General features: G+C 48.6%; 1 protein-coding gene and 1 pseudogene across 1 annotated transcript; one reads left to right on the forward strand and one right to left on the reverse strand.

Moving 5' to 3' along the window:
- Positions 1 to 11,484: 11,484 nt before the first annotated feature.
- Positions 11,485 to 12,457, forward strand: LOC136461278 (exocyst complex component EXO70A1-like; annotated as a pseudogene).
- Positions 12,458 to 14,428: 1,971 nt separating this feature from the next.
- On the reverse strand, positions 14,429 to 16,470 carry LOC136461279 (exocyst complex component EXO70B2-like). The gene is made up of 3 exons (XM_066460638.1): positions 16,451 to 16,470; positions 15,236 to 15,789; positions 14,429 to 15,102 (listed from the first exon to the last, which is right to left on the reverse strand). Exons 1-3 carry the CDS (start codon positions 16,468 to 16,470, stop codon positions 14,429 to 14,431), a joined length of 1,248 nt encoding a protein of 415 aa, XP_066316735.1.
- Between the last annotated feature and the right edge of the window lie 8,177 nt (positions 16,471 to 24,647).

The raw sequence follows: 24,647 nt of genomic DNA on the forward strand, positions 1-24,647 counted from the left end.
AGTGAGTACCTAATATTGCTAGGAGCCTACTGTAAAAATTTCAGATTCAATACTATTATTAATTTATCACAATAATTCCTATAAATTTATACTTTTATAATATTAAGTACCTTAAATTAATCTATACTATAGTATAAAGAGCGTGCAACCTCAGATCTCCGATCTCTCTCACAAACCACTGTTACCGGCACAGTCAACTACTGGATGAACAGTAACGAATTTATGAACAGTAACGGATTTTTTTATAAACAGTACAGGGTCCGCAGATGAACAGTACCGGGGTTTTAATAACCAGTAACGGGTTTATGAACACTGCTTCACCAGATTCTATGAACAGTAACAGGCTGCTATGAACAGTGTTTAGCCCATTAAGGAAAAACGACAACCTATTTTCTTTTTTTTTACGCCTCAATACAAATCTTTTTTCTCCACTATTGCCCGCGCATAGCGCGGGGTTCCCTGCTAGTTATATAGTTTCCAAGAATATTATCAAACTATATGAACAAAATACGCTATTGGATGGATCATGATTTTAGAAACTCAACAAAACTGGTTTCATAATTTTTGGACAACTACACAAATTTATATTAATTTTACAAGTTAAACTAGAAACATATTTTAGGAAAGCGTTTAGAAATGGAAAGGACTGGCAGCCACCAAAATGGCCCACGTGGATGCATGGCCCAGGCGCAGGTAGCAGCCCAGCCAGGTGAGCACGGGACCAGCCCGGACTGGCGAGCACAACCCGAGCGACGCTGGCGGCCTAGACGGAGAGGCGTGCGTGTGGATGCGAGCAGTGCCCCAGCAGCGCGGCATGGCCCACCGACCAGGCGCGGCCCACAGAGGAGGCCGACAGCCCAAACGGACAACTAGCGTGGCCCAACCAGCCAGCCCAACTGGCAAGCCCAGGGTGCACTAGCGGTTTTGCAAAAATGACCCTGCGTTTACCTCTATTCAACTCAAGATCCACAGGCACTATTTAAATGAGTCACGTATTTCGCAATGAGAACTTGGATTCTTACCCTTCTCACCTTCTCCAAACAGAGCACTGAGCAGAGCCACCGACCGGCGGCGGCGGCAACAGCGTTGTGGGGCCGAGGAAGGCACAACGGCGATGGAGGCGGTGTGCAGGGGCAGCGAGGGCACCAGCCGCTCCCGTGGGCGCTGGCAGCATGGCCAAGGGCGGCCCGAGGCATGCTGGCCACGCATGCACGTGGCCAGCCGCAGCAGCGGTGAAGGCACGGCCACGGCGAGGTGCTGCGGGGTTCGACGCGGAGGTGGAACGACACGGGAAAGGCATGGGCCATGACGGGGCTCAGCACGGCGACGCAGAGGAGGCTCGAGACGAGCGGCCGCGGAAGGAAGGAGCAACGCTACGACATGGGCGCACGAGAGGGCGACGCGGGGAGGAAGAGGATGGGGTGCCGGCGCGCAGGGGAACGAAATGCGCCGCGGCTAGCCTAGGTGAGAGGGAGAAGAGCGGTTGCATGGGGGAAACGCAAAAGCTGGGACTGCAGGACCGTGCGCGAGCCGAGGGGCAGCCACGGCGGGGCATGATGATGGCGTGGCCAGCAACGGGACTTAGTGCGCTTGCGCGTGCGGGCGAGAGCGAGGAGTCATGCGTGGCTCACCACCAAATTCATAGACGCGACATTGGGGGACAGGGAAGGACGACACAACGTGGCCGTCAGCTACGCGCCTACACACACACGGAACGTGAAAGGACATGGCGAGGGTAAGGGCAGAACCACGTGCGACAGCGTGATAAACAGCAACAAACGACGAGGCAAGCAGTGAGGGAGGGAAAACAAGGAGTGGCTCGGCAAATACAGACATAAGCAATGAAGCCAAAGAGAGAAGCAAAAGCAAAGGCCAAGGAGCATGGATGCCGATGGATGAGGAGACTTTGCGCTGCCGCGCCACGATGGGAGACGAGACAGTGAATAATTGCCATGCAACGAGTACGCTGTACGCTAGGAATCTCTCTCTCGTCAGTTCGTGCTTATCAAAATAAACCCATGAGTATATATATATATCGTTCTATGTATTAATGGATTTTATTTTATTTATAAAAATTGCTTTTCATGCTTAATCTAATAGAACAAACCGTTTGCTAGAAGCGTCGTTCGACATTCCTAACTATCTTTACGCACTGAGTAATTTAACTTGGGTGTTGATTTGAGTCCACGGAACTAAGTCATACAGGATTCGCTTAGCGCCTCAAGTACGTTTTAAATTAAAAACCCGAGAAACTCGTTTCGAAAATTTTTCTTAGGCCTAAATCGCGGTGCTAAACAAGATCATAACACCAGAGGTGTTACATTCTTGCCCCTACACTTCCTAGCAAAATGACAAAGCTAAGCGTATGCTTCGCACCATCAACAACACCATCCGCACCCTTCTCATCCATGCTTCCATGCCGCCAACCTTCTAGGCCGAGGCACTTGCTACATCCACTTATGTGCTTAATCAGCGCCCCTCTTCGGTTGGCAACAAAATCCTGTACTAGCTACTTCATGGCACTTTCTCTGAGTACTCCCACCTTCGCGTGTTTGGCTATATATGTTATCCTAACCTCAGTGCCACGACTCCACACAAACTTGCGCCTCGCTCTGCACCTTGCATTTTTCTCAGGTATCCATCTAACCACAAGGGTTACCGGTGCCTTGACATCCTTTCGCGACAACTTATCATCTCCCAACATGTCGTGTTCGACGAGTCGATGTTTCCATACGCTGCTACACAATCTGGTGCATCTTCACTTGACTTTCTGTTGCAGGATGTTTCTTCTACTGTGTTTGTCGCTCCACCTTCGGGTGTCGAGCAGCTGCCCTCCTCTTCGGCCGCTCCTATGCCTGCTCCCTCCCTCAGCAAGGATGAGCAGCCTGACCCAACGATCCTCTATGCTAGCCCCCTCCACCTACCCGTCCGCGTCCCACTGGCTGCCCCTGCACCTGTGGACAGGGGCCCTGTCGCCGCACCGCCGCTAGGCGGGTCCCGTGCTGCTCCACGCCTGGCTGGGTCCAGCCGATTTGGTCTCACCAACCAGCGGTGGCCTCGACCAGACCCTACGCCAGCGTCGATGACACCATCGATTCTGGCGACAATGGCGTCGTCCTCCTCCGCCAACCCGGTGCCACTGGCACCAGCGTCCCCAGTGCCGAACATGCAACTAGCGCCACCACCTCCCTCACGCCCAGTGACGCGATCTCAGACCGGCAGCCTATGTCCAGTGGAGTGCTTCAACCTCATTGCCACGACTGCCTCGCCAGTTCCATCGAACTATCACAGTGCCCTCGCCGATCCCAACTAGCGCGCTGCGATGGGCGAGGAGTATAATGCTCTCATCACCAATAGTACCTGGCGCCTTGTACCTCGACCTCCTGGTGCCAATGTGGTCACTGGCAAATTGTTGTTCAGGCACAAGTACCACTCTGACGGCTCCCTCATCCGGCACAAGGCGCACTGGGTGGTCCGTGGCTTCTCACAGTAGGCTGGCGTTGACTACGACGAGTCGTTCAGCCTGGTTGTCAAACTGGCGACGATATGCACCGTCCTCAACATCGCAGCCTCGTGTGTCTGGCCCATCCATTAGTTGGACATGAAGAACGCCTTCCTCCATGACCACCTCAAGGAGACTGTCTACTGCCAGTAGCCGTCCGGCTTTGTGAAAGCACTAGTTTGGTTTTGGTGAATTGATAAAACCCTAAGTGCTAACCTAGTTTATCATAGTGGTCACGAGATAACGTGGGGGTATGGCCCCTGGTATCTACAAGACAAGACATAGGCCGCACCATCAGAGGTGGCCCGGCCCACAAGATCAAGGCGTGCACAGCGCTGCTCGACGTGCACCGCAAGACATTGTATAGTACCAAATAGGATACTTTACTTGTAACCCTGTCCCTCCAGACTATATAAGGAGAGGCAGAGGTCCCCTAACTGACACGATCCATCTAGATCTATCTACTACATCTCAATACAATACACCAAAGACACAGGACGTAGGGTATTACGTCGATCAGATGGCCCAAACCTGTCTAAATCTCTGTCTCTGCGCCTTGTGTCACCATCCGGTTCCTGATTACGCGCACCCCCACCGACAAATCTACCATCACGGGATACCTCTCGGTGGACTGTCGATGATATTCTGTCGACAGTTGACGTGCCAGGTAGGTTTGTGCGCTTGATCCATGGCGAGCCAGATGGACCTCAAATCAACAGCGCGTTCTCGTCATCAATCTCGTGGAGATCCATGCCGGTCCACGACGACGATTCATCGCTGGCTACATCAGCCCCCGCGACAGTAGATCCAATCTCAGAACCACCTCCGAGGTTGTCTTCACCAACAACTCACCGCCCGCTAGGTGCTCGCCGTCAACGCCAACCAGAAAACGCCATACGTCGCCGACCAGACTTTCTGTCTAAAGCTAAGTCACGTTTTAATATTCTTCTAAATATTCTCCAATCTCCGTATATTGCCATAACATTTCTCCGAACTGTTTTCTCCATATTTGCTCTCCAAACGATTTTTCGAACCCTCGAACAGTCACATTGATGCTCGGACGCCTCCAGAGATGGCCATGTCTCCGGCTCCTCCCTACACGTGCTACAGGCTCTGCGCTCTGCATTATGGGTGGACAGCAGCGGCTCCTTGGTCACGCCTATTCCTCCTACACGTGCACGAGCTCCGCGCTCCGCGTTATAGTTAACAGGTTAGCTAGGGCTGGAGACTCAGCTACACACTAACTGTTCGAACGGTTTATATTAAACATAAATCTTCAGCTATTTACGCTATTTCATCGCCATTGCTGATTTTTCTCTGGAGTTCATATATTTTTACATCATGTACTACCCATTCTATATATTTGTACTGCAGGATCATCGTCCAGGTGATCGGATCACCTGGTGCTCGGACTTCTCCACCGATCAACTGGTCAGACCGCTTGGTTCATGGACTCCATCGCCGACCAGTTGATCAGACTGTTCGCCGGTCGCTTCTACTCAATGCTCACTTCGCCACCGACCAGTTGACCAGACTGTTCGTCGCTCATGCTTCATCGCTAGCTACGCCGGTTACTCCTCAGCGCTCGGATTCTTCATGCTCGAGGACTAAGTGGGCACACTTCACAGCACGAACGTCGCCAGCTACGCTGGGGACTCCTTGGTGCTCGAACATCGCCACCTACGCCGGGGACTCCTCGGTGCTCGGTCATCACCAGCGACGCCGGGGACTCCTCGCTCCTCGGTGCTCGGACATCACTGCCTACGCCAGGGACTCCTCGCTCCTCGGTGCTCGGTCATAGCCAGCGATGCCGGGGACTCCTCGCTCCTCGGTGCTCGGTCATCGCCGCCTACGCCGAGGACTCCTCGCTCCTCGGTGCTCGGTCATCGCCAGTGACGTTGGGGACTCCTCGCTCATCGGTGCTTGGTCATCGCCAGCGACGCCGGGGACTCCTCGCTCTTTGGTGCTCGGACATCGCCGCCTATGCCGGGGACTCCTCGCTCCTCGGTGCTCGGTCATTGCCAGCGACGCTGGGGACTCCTCGCTCCTCGGTGCTCGGTCATCGCCAGTGACACCGGGGACTCCTCGCTCCTCGGTGCTCGGACATCGCCAGCGACGCTGGGGACTCCTCGCTCCTCGATGCTCGGTCATCACCAGCGACGCCAGGGACTCCTCGGTGCTCGGTCATCGCCAGCGACGCCAGGGACTCCTCGCTCCTCGGTGCTCGGACATCGCCGCCTACGCTGGGGACTCCTCGCTCCTCGGTGCTCGGTCACTACCTACGCCGGAGACTCCTCGCTCCTCGGTGCTCGAACATCGCCGCCTATGCTGGGGACTCCTCGCTCCTCGATGCTCGATCGCCGCCTACATCGGGGACTCCTCGCTCCTCGGTGCTCGGTCGTCGCCAGCGACATCGGGGACTCCTCGCTTCTCGGTGCTCGGACATCACCAGCGACACCGAGGACTCCTCGGTGCTCGGACATCGCCACCTACGCCAAGGACTCCTCGCTCCTCGGTGCTCGGTCATCGCCAGCGACGCCGGGGACTCCTCGCTCCTCAGTGCTCGGTCATCGCCAGCGACGTCGGGGACTCCTCGCTCCTCGGTGCTCGAACATCACCAGCGACGCTGGGGACTCGCTCCTCGGTGCTCGGTCATCGCCAGCGACGCCGGGGACTCCTCGCTCCTCGGTTCTCGGTCATCGACAGCGATGCCGGGGACTCCGCGCTCCTCGGTGCTCGGACATCGCCGCCTACGCTGGGACTCCTCGCTCCTCGGAGCTCGATCGTCGCCAGCGACGTCGGGGACTCCTCGCTCCTCGGTGCTCGGATATCACCAGCGACGCCGGGGACTCCTCAATCCTCGGTGCTCAGTTATCGACAGCGACGCCGGGGACTCCTCATTCCTCGGTGCTCAGACATAGTCGCCTACGCCGGGGACTCCTCGCTCCTCGATGCTCGGTCATCGATAGCGACGCTAGGGACTCCTCGCTCCTCGGTGCTCGGACATCGACGCCTACGCCGGGGACTCGCTCCTTGGTGCTCGGTCATCGATAGCGACGCCGGGGACTCCTCGCTCCTCGATGCTCGAACATCGCCGCCTACGCCGGGGACTCCTCGCTCCTCAGTGCTCGGTCATCGCCAGCAACGTCGGGGACTCCTCGCTCCTCGGTGCTCAGTCATCGCCAGCGATGCCGGGGACTCCTCGCTCCTCGGTGCTCGGTCATCGCTAGCGATGCCGGGGACTCCTCGGTGCTCTCTTGGTGGTCGGATCTTGCTACATCTCATCGGTGTGCTATCAAGCTGCTCCATGCTATTCGGATCAGGGTGCTGATCTTGGACAGCACGTCTAGGATCTTGATACGCGTATGTCAGACGACGTCAGCAAGCTTTCATACTTCTTTTCCTTTGACCCTGCTACAAGATTCATTCTTCATCTTCCAGCAGGCTCGGGGACTAAGTGGGCACACTTCACCTTGCGGTGAATGTGCTTGCTCTCATCTCATGGCTACGCCTGGAGACTGGCTGCCTGCTCGGCTGGTCTTCTACTTTCTAACCCTGGCACCACGCGACTACGTCACCTACTGTCAGGCTCGGGGACTAGCTGTGGGGGTATGGCTCCCGGTATCTACAAGACAAGACATGGGCCGCACCATTAGAGGTGGCCCGACCCACAAGATCAAGGCGTGTACGACGCTGCTCGACGTGCACCGTAAGACATTGTATAGTACCAAATAGGATACTTTACTTGTAACCTTGTCCCTCCAGACTATATAAGAAGAGGCAGGGGTCCCCTAACTGACACGATCCATCTAGATCTATCTACTATATCTCAATACAATACACCAAAGACATAGGACGTAGGGTATTACATCGATCAGACAACCGAACCTGTCTAAATCGCCGTCTCTGCACCTTGTGTCACCATCTGGTTCCTGATTACACGCACCCCCACCGACAAATCTACCATCGCGGGATACCCCTCGGTGGACTACCGACGATATTCTATCGACAGATAGGTAGCACATTCCAAGTGGTGAAGCAAATGAAGATCATGACATGATGATGGTGATGCCATGGTGATGATCAAGTGCTTGGACTTGAAAAGAAGAAAGAGAAAAACAAAAGGCTCAAGGCAGATGTATAAGTAGTAGGAGCCATTTTGTTTCGGTGATCAAGACACTTAACGAGTGTGATCACATTTAGGTTCGATCATCGTACTATTAAGAGGGGTGAAACTCGTATCGAAATACGGTTATCAAAGTGGCACTAGATGCTCTAACTCATTGCATATGCATTTAGGATCTAGTGGAGTGCTAACACCGTTGAAAATGTTTTGTGAAAATATGCTAACACACATGCACAAAGGTGATACACATTGTGTTTAGCACTTGGGAACAAGGGTTCAAAACTTCATCGGCGGAGTGTCCGCCCGTAGAGTGCGGACAGTCCGACGGTGCCACCGGCGCCCTATATAGAAAAGACAGGGTTTCACAGAGTGGACCGGACGCTGGCCTCAACTGGACCGACGCAGGGTTTCACAGAGTGGACCGGACGCTGGCCTCAACTGGACCGACGCGTCCGGTCAGTGGAAGCAGTGAAGGCGCTGGCATCGGTCTTCGACCGGACGCTGGGTCACTTCATGACCGAACGCGGAGTGGGTGCGTCCGGTCCCACTGACGTGGCGGTGCAGAGAAGAGAAGGACCGGATGCTGTTGCTGCATCCGATTGTGACCGATCGGACGCGTCCGGTCACAGTTGAGCAGCTCTGGGAGCTCTCTGGACTCGATCGGACGCTGCCCCTCCTGCGTTCGGTCATGATCGAACTGACGCGTCCGGTCACGAGTGGAACCTTACTGGAAGTGACCGGACGCTGGGTCCTGTGTTCGGTCCTACACTATAGAGCATCCAGTCATAACTTAAGTGCACTGATGATCGTTGAGATCGGGCGATCAGTATTTGAAGCAGGGGCCACATGGCGTGTATCGCGCGACCAGACGCTGGGGTCCTACGTCCAGTTGTTCTGACCGGTGCACCCGATCGCCTCGATTTTCAGTGTACAAAGGAGCCAACGGCTCTATTCGTGGGGGCTCTCTATTTAAGCCCCATTGTCGGCTCTAGCTCACTCTCTTGGCCATTTGCATTGACATAGCAACCTTGTGAGCTTAGCCAAAGCCCTCTCACTCATCTCCATCACTGATTCGTCATCTTTGTGAGATTGGGAGTGAATCCAAGTGCATTGCTTGAGTGTTTGCATTTAGAGGCACTTAGTATTCGTGTTTCGCTGCGGGATTCGTTTGTTACTCTTGGTGGTTGCCGCCATCTAGATGGCTTGGAGCAGCGAGGATCATCGAGTGGAGGTTGGTGACTATCTCTGGCTCCGATCGTAGTGATTGTGAGGGGTTCGTGACCTTTCTCCGTCGGAGAGCCAATAGGTACTCTAGTAAATTACTCGTGGCTTATGTGATCCTCATCTTGTGTTGGTTGTGCGACACCTTATTGAAGGTTTGACGTGTGATGCCAATTAGTGCGTGAACCTCCAAGTGAGTGAATCGCCACAACGAGGACTAGCTTGCCGGCAAGCAAGTGAACCTCGGTAAAAAATCATTGTGTCATCATTTGATTTCGAGGTGATTGGTCTTCATTGGTATTCATTCTTATGATTGATTGGTTCATTCCTTGACTCGACGGTATAACCATCTTGCTCTCTCTCTTTATATTATCGCAAACTAGTTATCAAGCTCTTTTGTGTAGCTAGTCGTGAGAGCTTGTTAGTTTGGTTAGTGTGGCTCTTTAGTTAGCCTTTAAGAGCGCACTAACTTAGTGTAGTGACATAGCCATTGTGTGGATAGAGACCATAGAAACTAGACTTGTGGTAGGTGGCTTGCATTTTTAGTAGGCTAGCGCAACACTCGCTTCGCCTCATACTTGTCTAACCGGTTTGCTAAGTGTTGTAGAAATTTTTAATAGGCTATTCACCCCCCTCTAGCCATTAGGGCCTTTCACTTCGTCAACCCCGCCAAACCTGACTATGTTTGTCTCCTGTAGAAGTCCTTGTACGGGCTCAAGCAGGCGCCTAGGGTATGGAACCAGCGCTTCGCCACGTACATCTACAACATGGGCTTCACTGCGTCCAAGTCTGACGCATCTCTGTGTGTCTACAAGGACAGAGATCGCGTCACATACCCGCTCCTCTATGTCGACGACATCATTCTCACGACATCGTCCCGTGAGTTGCTACAGCTCATCATGGCACGGCTCCACTCCGAGTTCGCCATGACGTATCTTGGCGACCTTCACCACTTCCTCGGCATCTCCGTGATGCGCGACAGCTCGGGGCTATTCTTGTCGCAGCGTTAGTACACCGTCGACCTTCTCCGATAGGCTGGCATGTCTGAATGCCTTCCCACTGCCACGCCCGTGGACGTGCCAAACAAGTTGTCCACCAACACAGGTGCCCCAGTGGCTGACCCCTCCGAGTACCAGAGTCTCGCAGGCGCCCTCTAGTACCTCACTTTGACGTGTCCTGATTTGGCATATGTTGTTCAGCAGGTGTGCTTGTTCATGCATGATCCCCACGAGCCTCACCTTGCGCTGATTAAGCGCATTCTCTGGTACATCAAGGGCTCCCTCTCCGCCGGTCTTCACCTAGGCACTGGACCCATCGGCCAGCTCACCGCCTACTCCGACGCTGACTGGGCAGGTTGCCCGACACACGCCGCTCCACCTCCGGCTTCTGCGTCTTCCTCGGCGACAATATGGTGTCCTGGTCCTCCAAGCGCCAGACTACGGTGTCCCGCTCCAGTGCCAAGGCGGAGTACCGCGTTGTGGCCCATGTGGTGGCCGAGCTGCTGGCTGCGGCAACTCCTCCAGGAGTTGCACGTCTCAGTTCCCTTGGCGACGATCGTCTATTATGGTAATGTCAGCGCTGTATATATGACTGCCAACCACATCCATCATCGTCGTACCAAGCATATCAAGATCGACATCCACTTCGTCCATGAGAAGATTGCTCTGGGACAAGTTCACGTTCTCCATGTCCTCTCAGCACACCAGTTCGCAGACATCATGACCAAGGGTCTCCCCGTACAGTTGTTTTCAGATTTTCGGATCAGTCATTGCGTTCGTGATCCTCCCGCTACGACTGTGGACGGGTATTAGGCTTATTGTACAGCTAGCGTATTATACGCATTGTACATGTACATGGCCCTATATATATATGAAGGCACACCCTCACAATGGGTGTGTGGTGATTCTCCCCAAGCCTTTCCATCTTTCTACACCTCGGTTCTTGATCTTGGCTTCCGAATCTGTTTGACGGGCCGTGAGGATTATGCATCGTACTTTGACATGGTAGCATATTCTATGCAGACTTTGCAGTTTTGCATATATTGATCAAAGAGGATATCAGAATTACCTGAAGGGTCATCATATCTTCATCCAACTCAACAGCGATGCATTGTATCTCCCATATAGCTCCAGTTGCAGTCTACGAGGAGAGAAAAAAGTCAAAAACCAAACAGTGGAGCGAGATGACAAAATGACTCAACGCTAAGTGCCTAGACATGTTAGCAAGGTCTCTCCTTGTCAAATGTGTTCTTTTACAGAAACAACCTCTCAAATAGCGGAACCAACGGACTTCACTTTCAAAGACTTGCCCGGCCTGGATGGTTGGTAAGTAGCTCGATTCAGTGGACACAACAAACTCTCTGACTTACAACACGGAGTTCCTTAACTCAACAAGCTCTGACTTTATTGCCACGCAGAGTCACTAAGGGCGTGTTTGGTTTGAGGAATGAGGTGATCCATCATCTTCTCACTTTTTTATTTGGTTTATGGAATAGAATGAGTTGATCCATCATCACCTCATTCCTCATAAGCTAATAACTAGTATATGCATGAGGAATGAGTTGATTATTCCACCAAAATTCGTGGGATGAACTCATGATGCATCACCTCATGAAGCATGGGGTGACACGGATCAAATGATCAACCGCATCAGAGGCGGCAATCACACAGCCGCAGCATGGCAGTGGCACAAGGTGCAAAATGAGATCGACGCCATGGTGCAGGAGATTCACATCAAGGCCGTGGTCCAACACACACTTGTGTGGTCATACGCAATTCGCCTTCTAGCCTTTGCGGACGAGATCACCAAGCTACAATTGTCACCTGACAAGCTCTTTGTTGTGCTGCGTCTGCATAAGGTACTCAATGCTGAATTCTTTGCCTTATTGCAACAGGATCCCAAAGATTTTCGAAGCACAACATATAAGCTGAGGGAAGCTGCGTTTCAAATGCTTTGCGAGCTAAAAGTTTTGATTCAGAGGCGTGCTTCCAGGAGCATGCCAAAAGGTGGAGCTGTCGATGAAGTGACTCGGTATGTCATGAATTACATCAGGTCATTGTTGCATCACCATATCTCTGTCAGTGCTATCCTTGCTCAAATCGATGGTAAGGACACGAGCATGGACTCGATGGACCATATTGTGCAAAATCTGATTACCTGCTTAGAATCCATGCTCCTCAGAGCAGCTCAGGCCTATGACTCTGGAGATTTACAGTGCTTCTTCCTGATGAACAATCTTCATTTCATTGACAAACAAATGGAGAGTTTGCAGCTGAGTGAGCTATGAGGGCACTCATGGGTATATATGGAGACATATGTGGACTTGTCATGGGGACCTGTGGTTTCATGCCTAAGCACAAGGACAGGCATGCTTGGCTGTTGCTTCAGCCATTCTTCCAACAGTGCCAAGTTTTGCTGCCAGTTCGACACAACTTACTTTAACCAGAAGCACTGGAGAGGTGATGAGGCGAGCGGTGTGCAAAAGGGTTATCACAGCTTATCAGGTGCACTTTGAGAGATCCAGGAAGGTTCGGTGACAGCATGAGTGGCACACTCCTGAGGTGCTGGAGGCGCAGTTGATGGAGATTCTTGAAGGGTGCACCGGGTAGGAGCAGTAAACAGGTTACAAAGCATCTTTCCAGCACCTGTGATGTTAGAAACACTTTCTGTATGTTCTTCGCTTCCCATTTTGGCTCTTAAATGGCCTCTGCATGTAAATGAATACAATGATGCATCATGTAAGGACTAATTTATATATGAAAGGTATATGATCAGTTTATAAATGAAAGGTATATGATCTTTTGAGAATATGTTTAAAAGCCAAAACTTGGGTACTCCCAGCAAAAACATCTTAGTTTTTCATACTTTTGCAAATGCAAGAGCCTTGAACTCTCATTGTGTGTATAGAGTTCCAGTGAGAACACTCCCCTGTCGTCCCATTTGTTGGGAACAAAGAGTTACATTTATTTGGAACGAAAAAGAGTTACATTTACAGCACCCAACATTCAGTGCTTGAACAGAAAACTGAACTCTCGTCACTGTTATTGCTATTATATGTTTTCATGCATCAACTACTCTCTCAGTCCCAAAAAGAACATAATTCTCGTTTTTCAATGAGTCAAACAATTTTAAGTTATCCAAATTTATATAAAAAAGTAACTAACATTTATATACCGAATAAATATTATTCGATCAATCATAGAATTTATTTTTATAGTAAATCTATCTAGAGATATAAATGTTGATATCATTTTTTTTTTCATAAAGTTTGACTTGGTTCAAACATGTAATTATTGTAATCTTTTTGGGACACAGAGAGTACCTTTTTTGCAATAAAATCAGCCACATCAATTAACAAGTAAAATGGCAAGACACTGTTTCCCCTTCTAGAGAGTGGTCATGTAGATGCACGCGAAATCAGTAAGATAGGGTAAAGAGAAATTCACCGTGAAACTGTAATTTCCAGGAATCCAGTGTACCTTACAAAGCCGAATGCTTCATCAGGAATTCAGGACGTGGCCTGCAACCCTGCTTGAACGCGTACGCGCACTCGGGCACTCGGCCACTCAGGTGCGAGAGTGCGGCGGCGAGCACGCCGAGAACGCCAGCAGCCCGCTCCGTCGCCTCCAAGAGTAGCGTGCGCACGGTCACGCGCGCGGACATCGAAGGGAAAGGAACGGCGCGGCACAAGCCCCGCCACACGGCCAGGCCTCTCGCCCTCGTATGCGCTGGCAGCAGTCCGTGCCTCCGTGGTCAAGCGGCGGTGCCGACTAGCGACGGGACCCTCAGCGGCGAGCAGCCGCAGCCGGATTCGGGACCGGAGGCGGTTTGAGGTTTCCCTCCCCTGGCGGGCCATCCACACTTGGCCTGCGGATTCATTCGGCCCGCCTACTAACTGGATCGGAATCGGCCCGATCTATCTCCTAGTTGGATCGAGATTACTCTCCACAAGCCGTCCGGCCCACGGGGCCACGATTGGAATGGCCGTCCTCCCAGTTCCGTCGCCGGAGACGGAGAGCGGCGTCGTCCTCTTCTGGCCGTCCCACTCCGTCGTGCTTGCCGGCGTGCCCCCACGCCGAAGGCCACAGCCCGCAGCTAATGGGCTCCATCACTCTACTAGGGTTCTCGTAGCCGCCCCCGCTCCGCCTCCTCGTGCTGCCAGGCGCATCGCATCAACTAAGAGGAGATTCCAACGAAGTCCAGTCCACTAGCTCGGACTGCACTTCTCCATCTGCCGTTGCGTTCATCAGGTATCCATAGTGTTTTTTTTAAGAAGTATCCATAGTTAGTTAATTGGATGCAGTTGTGTTGTGCACTTCTCCATCTGTTAGAGCATCGCCATTACTACTATGGATGCAGTTGTTTTGTTCATTACGGTTTTCGTCTGGTACAGATGTATTTCTTCACCCCTCAAACAATTCATTGAGTTTGCTCTTCAGGTCCGGCTCCAAATCCTTGAGATCGCTTCTCTCCGAGTCTTCCAGGCCTTCCCAGTACGTGCGATATGCTTGGACAACATACTCTATGACGTGTATGCGAAGCTCGATGCGAAGAACCGGGCTAGGCACCTTCCATTGCATCTAGGATTTCCAGGTTTTGTTCAGAGCCGATTCAAAACTCTTGAGGGGACTGGGAGTGGAGTAGAAGATCTTGAGGAAGTTGTTCATGCGCCTTTTGGGAGGTGAAGTGCTTGTTGCAGTCTCCAAATGATGCACAACCTGTTTCCATGATGAGGACAGGTAATCCGTCTTGTACTGTTTGATGTGGTAGCAGCGCTTTTTGATCCACTCGGCTCCTACCATCAGGCGTACATCCGATTCTTCGACTTCTTGCAGTATGAAATGCGCATTGTTCATCAGAAAGAGAGACTGTAGTCCTGGTTCAGATGCATAGATGCTAGATTTTTCCTTGAGAACTGATTCCAGGTCAGCAATGAGCCCAGTCGCTAGACGACCTGTCATATTCACGCCTTCGATGGTCAACGGACCATTAGCCTGGCTTCTGCATAGAATCATATCAAGTGATCCAATGTGATTTACCAGTAATCTGATGTATTTCATGAGGTATCCAGTTATCGTGAGAATGCTGCCTTCCATTGGTACCTTCTTCGGGCTGTAAGTCTGAACCAACACCTTCAGCTCACGAATTATTTCCAGTGAAGAGTCCTTCAGTGCTGCAAAAACCCCCTCTGTCTCTTTCTTCACAAATTCTTCACCAAACACTCTTGAAAGAGTAGGGAAGGCATCATACAGTGCTATGTGCATGTACAATACATAGAAGACCTTATCAGGTGATTTCTTCACCTTAGCAACTTGGGAGGCAAGATTGAGCAGCAGACGAACCGGCTCCTTAGCTGCCTCTGAAACATTGTTGGTTGTGAAACATACTGCAAGCACGTCTATTCTGCTTAAGTAGCTGCAGCTGCAATGTGTTGAGAACCTTTGCAGTACGATTTTGCTTGGGCTGCATAAGGGCTGCGTTGAGGACTCTGACAATATATTCTAGTGCTGCAGGCCAGCTCTTAATTATCCTCCACTGTTCCCCTTCTAAACCCTTGCAGTCTACTCCGAGAACTGAGTCGGTACCTCCAGCAAACCGACACCTTGTCAAGACCTCGATGCACTTGGTGTGAAATGCCTGGTGCAGTTCTTGTGATTGGTCAGCCAGATTCGGGTGGCTAGCTGCTACCTCCTTGAAAGCACCAATTGACACATGTCCAAAGATGTCACTGAACCTGGTATCATCAAATACGGAGGCAGTGTTCTCCAGAGCAGTGTCATCTAGCCTTGTGATATCAAGTCCACTGCCTGTGCTACATGAGTCCCTGAAGAATGAAGACAAGATACTGCTGGTGTAGGTGCTGCCACTTGAGAGATGGTGGAAGCTTCCGAAAGAAGGTAAGTCGTATGTTCCAATCATATAGGCACTGTCATCCTCATCTCTGTGTTTGCACACAAAAACTATTTGAGAGACATTATTTGCGTGATTTTTTAAGATCCCCAAACATAGATAAACAACTAATATTTAGACAATTTGCTATTTTAACAAAACTAAAATTATTACCTACTAGAAATGAGGTTTCCGTTCTGTAGAAATAAAATGTTGCATGATGGATCAGCTTGTCTCTCCAAAGTTGTTGATAGTTTGCTCTTCAAACCATTTATTCTGCCTCATACATTTTAAATCACATGACATATCCAAAGAAAAGGGTATACACACTATAACATGCTACTTGTGTTGTTTTTCACTTTATGTTTGGACATTGACATTGTCGTTTCTAACATGTCTGTGGCCATTATTTTTTCTTAGCACTGGATATTAGCTCAACTAGTCGGTTGGGAGGTGTGGTCATGCACCGAACCACCTTAGGTTTGAGTCCTCTTCAAGTCGAATTTGGGTGCCTATCCTCTTCTTAATGATAACTGCTTATGTCCTATGTTGGTCACGTTTTATAATCATTGATTGAAGTATCTTTCATGACAATATACTAGTACCATCGTTATATGACAAACCTTAACAATTTTGCATGGAATTGGGGTCAAATTTTTGTAAAATTTGAAACGTGAGGGAGCATATGACAGAAATAGTTGTGATCAACATACCTATTTCTTACTGATCCCATGACGAGGATGGTAATCTGGTGCTGTTCAATGAGATCCAACAGCCCGGCTGCAACATCATCATTCTCAGCTATGAGTTTCTCTGCCTGAACCTGTATGAAAACTAGAATATTAATACCTGCCCCAGCAATACCACTAAAGGCTCATCATTCCGGATCCAGAATTATTAACCTTCTCATGTGTGCAGATCTTGATGTACATCTCTAAGTAAGTGTCAATATTTTCCCTCTCTTGTGTTCTGTATGCACTCACAACCTGTTCGCTGAGCATGCTTACAGGCATCAAAGCTCCAACTGAGATAAAAAAAAACAGCTAAATAAGAACAGGAAGGAGCCAATCACAGCCTTAGCGGCTAGTAGTAACACTTGACTGCCTGTTCTTTGGTGTTTTCAGGACATGGCTTACATCTTGTGGGGATCCTGGTGGCCTGGCGGTAGACATGGACAAGAACCAGCGTGAAGTTCCGTGGGACGTTGCGCAGTGCCCAGCGAAGGGAGAGCAAGCACTGCTGGACATCGCCCCCCATCGCCAGGTGAACCTTGTTCTTGTTGTCGTCTGCCACGGGCGTTTGCATCTGGGGCAGCGCCTGCTCCTGCTCTGCTTCCATGGTGGTGGATGGATGGATGGCCACCTGACCAGCGTGCTTCTGTTCTTGTCTTCCAATGATGACAGGCAAGGCAAAGGAGACCAGCTCTGGTCTGCCGATCTTGTTAGCTGCCATTGATTTTTGGGAAGCAGGGAAGGAACGCCCTGTTCGGCTTGTATGAAACGGCTGGCTGGGCTGGTTTTCAGCCGGCTGATCAGCCTAGCCGTTCGGCGGCCCAGTCCAGCCGAACGGCTGACCTAGAAGCCTACTGCCCGCGCCGTGTTCAGCTCCCCTCCCTCAGTCCCTTACCCGTCGCGCGGCAAAGGTCTGTGTGACAGAACCGCCCAATTTATACAAGATCAAGTACGGTTGTCCCCGCTAACACGTTGACACACCCATACTTTCACTCATATAAACCCGGTAGTCCGCTGAGTGTCCCGAAAGACCTCGGTAAATCAACATCACAACCAAGATCGCGTGATTAAGCAAATACACATCACATACACAGGGTTGCAGCGGAAATAATATTACAAATGGGTTCACAAATAAAAGTACCAGTTTGGGTTTCAAAACCGCTTAGTGAAAACAATATAGCTTTCAAATGATTACATTAATATAAGTTCCAAATATATTGCTAGCATAAGTGACATCATCCGACAAAAGCATATAGATGAGAAGTAAGTATAGAATCACCGAGCCCACCGGCGGTTAGCCACCATCTTCAACAGGTCGAGAACATCACCTGCAACAAGGTGGGATAAACCCTGAGTACTCGAATGTACTCAGCCAGACTTACCCGTCTTAAACAAAAATAAAGCGACACCAAGGATTATGCATGGCTTTCTTTAGTGGGCTAGCTTACTTGTTTGCGAAAAGCATAAGCTATAATGAAGAAACCATTTTAAGTACTTTGCATCATCTTTATTATGACCTATCCATCTAGGTAAGCATCTGTACTATAGCAATCACTTGATTAACCAATAACATCCAGTTACCAATTTAGATTTAGCATATCCCATACCATCCAGATAACCATCATTGTTCCATAATAATTACTACGATGCCGTAACTCGAGTCAAGTGCTCACTATCCAGGAGCGATGGCGATTCGAATCGATTTCTAACCAGCTGGTGATTTATTCCTTACACAAACCTCACTCACCCGCTAAAGTGAGATATTGATCACCGAGTCAACTATCCAGGAATCTCGAGTTTGCCAGGAACCACATGTACCCGGGGGCCGACCGACTGCACTTTGGTCTTATCATCTCGCTCCCGTGTCCTACCACACCTGCTCCGGCACAGTGCGCTGCGGGCAATCTACTCGGCCCGAATAATCTCACAGCTTCGCGGTCGGAAGGTACTTTATCCGGCCAGCTAAATGTAAGGCATGCATTCAACATGACTCGAGGGCCAACAACGGTCGGTCCTTAATCGACACCGACGGAAACTAACAGCACCCCAGAACCCTGTCTGGTTGCCTCCAACTTTTCCGTCCGGTCTCCAATTATCCATCACACATGGTTAATTCTAGGATATTATTCTTTTCATAGCTAAATTCTTCCAGTAACCACCTATAAATGTAGATGACCGGATATCACCGATCGCTACCGGTCTAAGCAAGGTTAAGCAGTTATTCGATCCCGACCTAATAGGGTAATAAGGTAATAAGGTAATAAGGTAAGCAAGGATAATACTAAATGCATCAACGGTTTCAATCAACTCCTACAACTTAACGCAACAATATATAACTCATATATAGAAAGAATTGCTTTTATAAAGTAGGAGACTTAGAATGCTCCGGGGCTTGCCTGGGATCCGACACAAGTCAGTTCAGTTAGCTTGCACCATCCTGGTGATATCACAAGTCCTAACACTTGCTTAGCCCTTCTACCTTCGGGATAGATCCATCAAACACTGTCTTCGGGTTTGGCTCCAACATCACGTCCTTCACGTGGTTCATCTAGCGTACCTAGATGAGATGCAATATGCAAGTGCATAAATATGAAGAATAGTACCATGAGACACATCACAAATTAGCAAGCAAGACAAGCATAGTTTACACTAACACACTTAAGTACTTTGCGATGCTTAACTTAAACATCACACAATCTATCATGCTAAGATGGCAAAGAAGACGACAACATCAAGCATGACACAAGTTTCCCAAGATCTCAAGTGCTCTAACTCAGTCATCATTCAAGGCATACGTCACGCTTAATAATATACAAGCAAGCACTATAATTGGAATCTGCCAATTTCTGGACATGCAAACAGCAGCTACAAGATTTAGCTATAACTGGAGTTACACAAATCCAAATGACTTACAAGAAGACATTATGGAAAGCTTATGAAATTTTCTACAATTCATCTTTAATCATCTTAGCATGATTCTCAAGTTAACTAAGTCAAATATATCCATTTACAGAAACTGGTCCACAATTGACAGAAAGCAGCCATTTCTGAAACCCAACTTTAAACAGCTGTAACTCTTAAACTACTTGGCCAAATAACACCAAATTTTAATAGAAGCTAGATACATGAATTATCTACAACTTTTGTATAAACAAGTTTCACAACAAAGCACATTATCATGAAGAACTTTGCTAAGTTCCCAGATCTGTCCATAAACCATATCGGCAAGAAAATAATTATTAACTTATGTTGCAAATACATAATTGGGCAAAACCAACTTTACCAACATTTCACACATGACTAAAGAACACCAGAAAACTTAGTTTCTATGACCAAATAAATTCTTTTACTGCATTTCTTAATTTATTTTAGATAACAAGGTGACTTAATGAACATATATCAAAAGTGCACAATAACTTCTACAAAAATTACAGTGGCTCATATATACTCTCAATAGTCTAATGTACAAATTTTACTCCATTTGAATATGTATAGCAACCTCTATGAAAAAGATAAGTTGCTAAAGCAAGAAATCATGTGAGAGTGAGATAAACCAATAACTCACTCATACTTCACCCAATACTCATGAAATTTTTACCACACATCAACTATCACATGAGTAGCATGCCACAAAAATTTCACTTCATTTGGAGCCCTAGATCTACAGTTATGAAAAATAACAAATTCAACTAGCATTACAACCTTACTGCACAAATCTATTTTTACCGCAAAATATTTAAACTAAAACATGCCATATTATAGATCCACTGCATAGACAATTTCACAAGGATTCCAAAAAGTCCTCATTTACTATTTTACGAATTTTCTACGATTTACTATGAATTTCCAAAGTTCCTGCAAAATAATTACAAACCAGTCCTTATGGCACTATTCACATGAGTCACAGGTTATGCACTTAGGCCCTCCCCTTTACTCGAATTCTTGCGCGACGTCCCTGGTTGGAAACCAGAGCAGAGGATGGCCGGGAACGGCGACTCTAGCCGGTGGGGCTCCTCCCCAGCGGCGAGCGGCGGTGCCACGGCCAAAGGGGGCCTGCGCTAACCCATAGAGGGGCACAGCACCGATGGAGAGGGCCCATAGACGGCCGGCCACAGAAGCCAGTGGCTCGAGCCCGCCGGAACTGGCGGCGACGGCGCTCCGGCGGCCGCGGTGACCGAAAAAGGGGCGCAGGAGGGGTGTCGTGATGCGACGGATGCGTAGCGACGCTCGGTGTAGGCGCAGGAGGGCTGTAGGCGAGGGAGCAGCGGTGGCACGGGAGCTCGGCGGCGGCGGCCATGGTGGGGCGAGCTCTGGCGCGAATGCACGGCACCGAGAGCGAGCGAGAGCGCAGAGGAAGGGCCGAGGGAGTGAGGGCGAGTCGCTCTGGTGCTCCATTACATCGAGTGAAGCGCGGGGCACGCGACAGAGAGCAACGGCGCATGGCGTCCACGTCCACAACACGCGTCGCTCACTGAGACAAAACTCCGAACAGGTGGCGGGCGACGGTGAGGGCGGCGTGGGGAGCCGACTTCGACCATCTCAGGTGCGAATTGGACATTGGGCCTAAAACGAAGTTTGAAGCCCGCGAACTGCTCTTCATTTTTCATTTAGAGACCAAGGTCATTAGAGCTCTTCAACAGCGGGTAATAAGGCCACAAACTGTCAGTGTCAGCGCCTTGATAACGGTCACATAAATTCACTTTCGGAGGTCAAAACTCGGTCAAACTCAGTGCAACTTTTTGCATGCTCTTCTCCATAATATAACCTTCAACTTTTATTTTTGGACCAACTCAAGTTGCTTAACGAATTTCGGAGAACGCGGAATGCCAACGTCGTTGCTTAGCGAAACTCCAGACTTAGAATATTTCTAAGTGCTGAAAACAACAGCAAATTTGATCTTGTGACCTCGATTTGACTTACTTTCAAGCTGATCTAGCTCTTAGTCCAAAAACAAAGTTTGTTCTACATGATATGGACTACAACTTTCATTTAATGTCCAACCTCAAAACTGGTATAGATCCTGGTGTTCTACTTTGACCAAAGTAGGATCACGATGAAGCTTAAATTATCCTTTTTGATCCATTGGAGCATTTTCTTAGCATTTGCCCAACGTGAACCTTTCATGACTTTTGTTGTAGAGTTCATCTAGAGTCATTTGGGCATGGTTGAAAGATTTGGTTGACATCTCATGTTCTCATTCACTTAATAGTGCAATTTAAGCACTTAGCAAAGTCATTCCAATAAGGATATAACTTATCATTTCATGTGACTTTTTGATTCCAAACTTCCTGAAACTTTTTCAGTGATCAATATAGATGGATATTGATGTGAGACACATGAAAGAAGCACCTTCAACATTACTTAGGTATATATATATGAAAAGGGCCAATATACAAGCAAAGGTGTAATATCCAAGTTTAGGTTGGGGCTCAATTCCATAGGTTGACCTTGACATCTTCATCATCACTTAATATGCCATGTTTGAGTTCAAACCCATTGCTTAACTGGTGGCAAACACCTGGGGTGTTACAGCCCCCCCCCCCTTAAAAGAATCGCGTCCCGAGATTTAGGACGAAAGACTTTTATGGAAGAGAGACATGCTACCAGTTTCCAATATCAGCCATAGCTTTAGGCTACCTAGCTTCAAGCATAAGAGAGGCTAATTTGGTCAAGACACTTTCTGATACTTGTCCTTTGTAGTAAGTTTTGTCTGAAGAATTTCCTTCGTTGGCCTTCATGAAGTATTGTTACTTTGGGAGGAATCCAAGATATCAATGTCCTATGTACTTCGTCCTCGATGTACGAAGAGCGATACAAACGTAGACTAAATACTTGCAGCATCTACTTCCCAAGTGGATATAGCACAGACCTTATGGACTTTGCACTAGACCGCAGTTGGTTGATGGATATTCCTTGCAACGGTGCTATATTTGCTCCCAAGGTTTGAAAAGCAGTTCTCTATTAAAGTGGCTTGAGCACAACTTCTCGTAAAGGATGTGATCATAAACGGGTAAACATCCTTTGAGGGTATGAGAAGGTAGTTAACCAATATCCAAACTGGTTGTAGCGGTGCAATCACTCAAATGTCAACTGATGGAAAGCTACATAATATTCCATGTGCGCAATGCTCTTTCTTTGATAACAATATTGTATGGTCTGAGTCTGCTGAGTGAGTGGTAAACATAGTAGCTGACTCTATCGGCTCAACATTCTCGATGATCATTCCTTAGGGAGCCTTTGGATCCAGGTTGCAACAGGGATCTGGGTGGAATCTGATGCAACCTCTTGGGTAAAAACACATATAAGGTACCAAAGGCATGTCAGCAATGGAGAACCATTGACGTAGAAGGATGTTAGCGAGGCTTGGAGGACAACACAAGTTGCAAGTAATCACAAAACTAGGGACTAGTTCACTACCAAGCAGGTTAAGTACAATTTGCCTTCGTGGTGCAGTTGCACAGCAAGTTGGGTTGACTTGCATCGTCGCAAAACCAGCTTTCTTACTACATTTGTCGTCGAGGCTTCCATTCTAAGGCCAATCAATATCTCAAAACCCATAATCCAAAAATCTACGGTTTGACACCCTTCCAATCTATTTTTGACTTGCAACGGCACAAGTTGACTTGTAGAACATCTTGACTGCTCAACTATTATCGATACGAGAGGACAAAGGTACGGCACAAACATGGGTGCAAGGAGTCTTCTCTAGGGCATGGAGGGTTGTCTAACAGCGATACACCTACAAGTTGTAATTTCTTGGCATGAATTACAAACACAACCGTCTAATGCAAAGGATGATAGCAGTCACAGCGAAATTGCAGATTCTGTACCCTTTTGTTTTCTATTCATATCTCACAAACTACTGCTCCAATATACACAAAATTTGGTGGGCTTGTAGATCCATGGGTCTTCTAACTACTCACCAAAAATCAACTCAAACGGACACCGTTTGACCATCCAAATAATTCCTCTACCAAAACTGTTGTGTTCTGAAATGGCAGCAACCGAGCCGACAAGGTATCTCTCAAATCCGATGTTTTACTCAGCCAATACTCAAACCAACTTAGGACATTGAAGGGTCCTAAGCAAAGAATGAGATCACCAAGTTTGGGGTCAATTCAACTTCGTTTGAGTCACTAATCGTCGGCTTGAAGATAACCGGTTTAGTGCACAAAATCTGGACAGATTTCGTGTCCTCCCTTTTCTTCGCTCCACACGTTGAGGTGTGTGTTTGGCACTCTCTAATCTTTCTCATAGTAGCAGCAGCTTTTCTCTAGCCAAGGATGGAGGCTATAGTCTTCCTGCCATGCTTCTTAGGTAACAATTTCCACCGTTGATCTAGATACCAACTTGACGATGCACAAGCATTGGACTTGTGGCTGTTTTCACAGGGCACAAAACATTATTCCACATGTAGGGCATTTCTACATTGACAAGGAACCATTCCTATATATCCTTCGGCACTTCATCCAATAGAGTCCGGGCATATGTGTAATTGTCACCTTGGGGCATAAAGATGCTGACTAAAATCAGGGACGTGCTTTCACTAGCTCCTACCTAGCCGATACAACGTCTTGTACTATATACGTGATTGTCAAAGATGGAATTGACTTGATAGCACATTTGGAGAAGAAGTAGCACTTGCATTGCGGGGCCAGGTTTAATGTTTCCTTGATCAACATTGTTCTGTGAGATCTGGCCTTCATAGTTACCAAATAGTCATTACCTAACTGAAGACTAACTTTCCTACTGGTAACAAATCAGTTGTCCCTCAACACTTAAAAAGGTTCCAAATCTTCACTCTTGATAATAAAAATTTTGGTCGAAGCCTACAGATGGTCGCCATTGAAGTCAGCAAAAAGGGGTCACACCAAAGAAGGTCGGTTCGTCTACGTCATCCTTATGCACCTAAAGATTGAGAACTTGGACAGGAATCTCATATATACCAGGTGACCTATTACAGCACATAATCTCCTGGTCCATTTATCATCCGACTGATAACTTGTTCAACCTTAAGTGTGGTGCACCTTTCTGATCCAATGAAAATGACATAAGTTGCTCACTAGATGATCGACGTCATTACAGGGACAGTCACGTCGAGTAGAGTCACTTGTCTACCCTCTTGCAGTCTGTTTATGTTCCTATTAGTGACCTGTTCTTCAAACGTTAACCGTTGGAC

The sequence above is a fragment of the Miscanthus floridulus genome, chromosome 6 (assembly GCF_019320115.1).
Source record: "Miscanthus floridulus cultivar M001 chromosome 6, ASM1932011v1, whole genome shotgun sequence".
NCBI classification, from domain to species: domain Eukaryota; kingdom Viridiplantae; phylum Streptophyta; class Magnoliopsida; order Poales; family Poaceae; genus Miscanthus; species Miscanthus floridulus.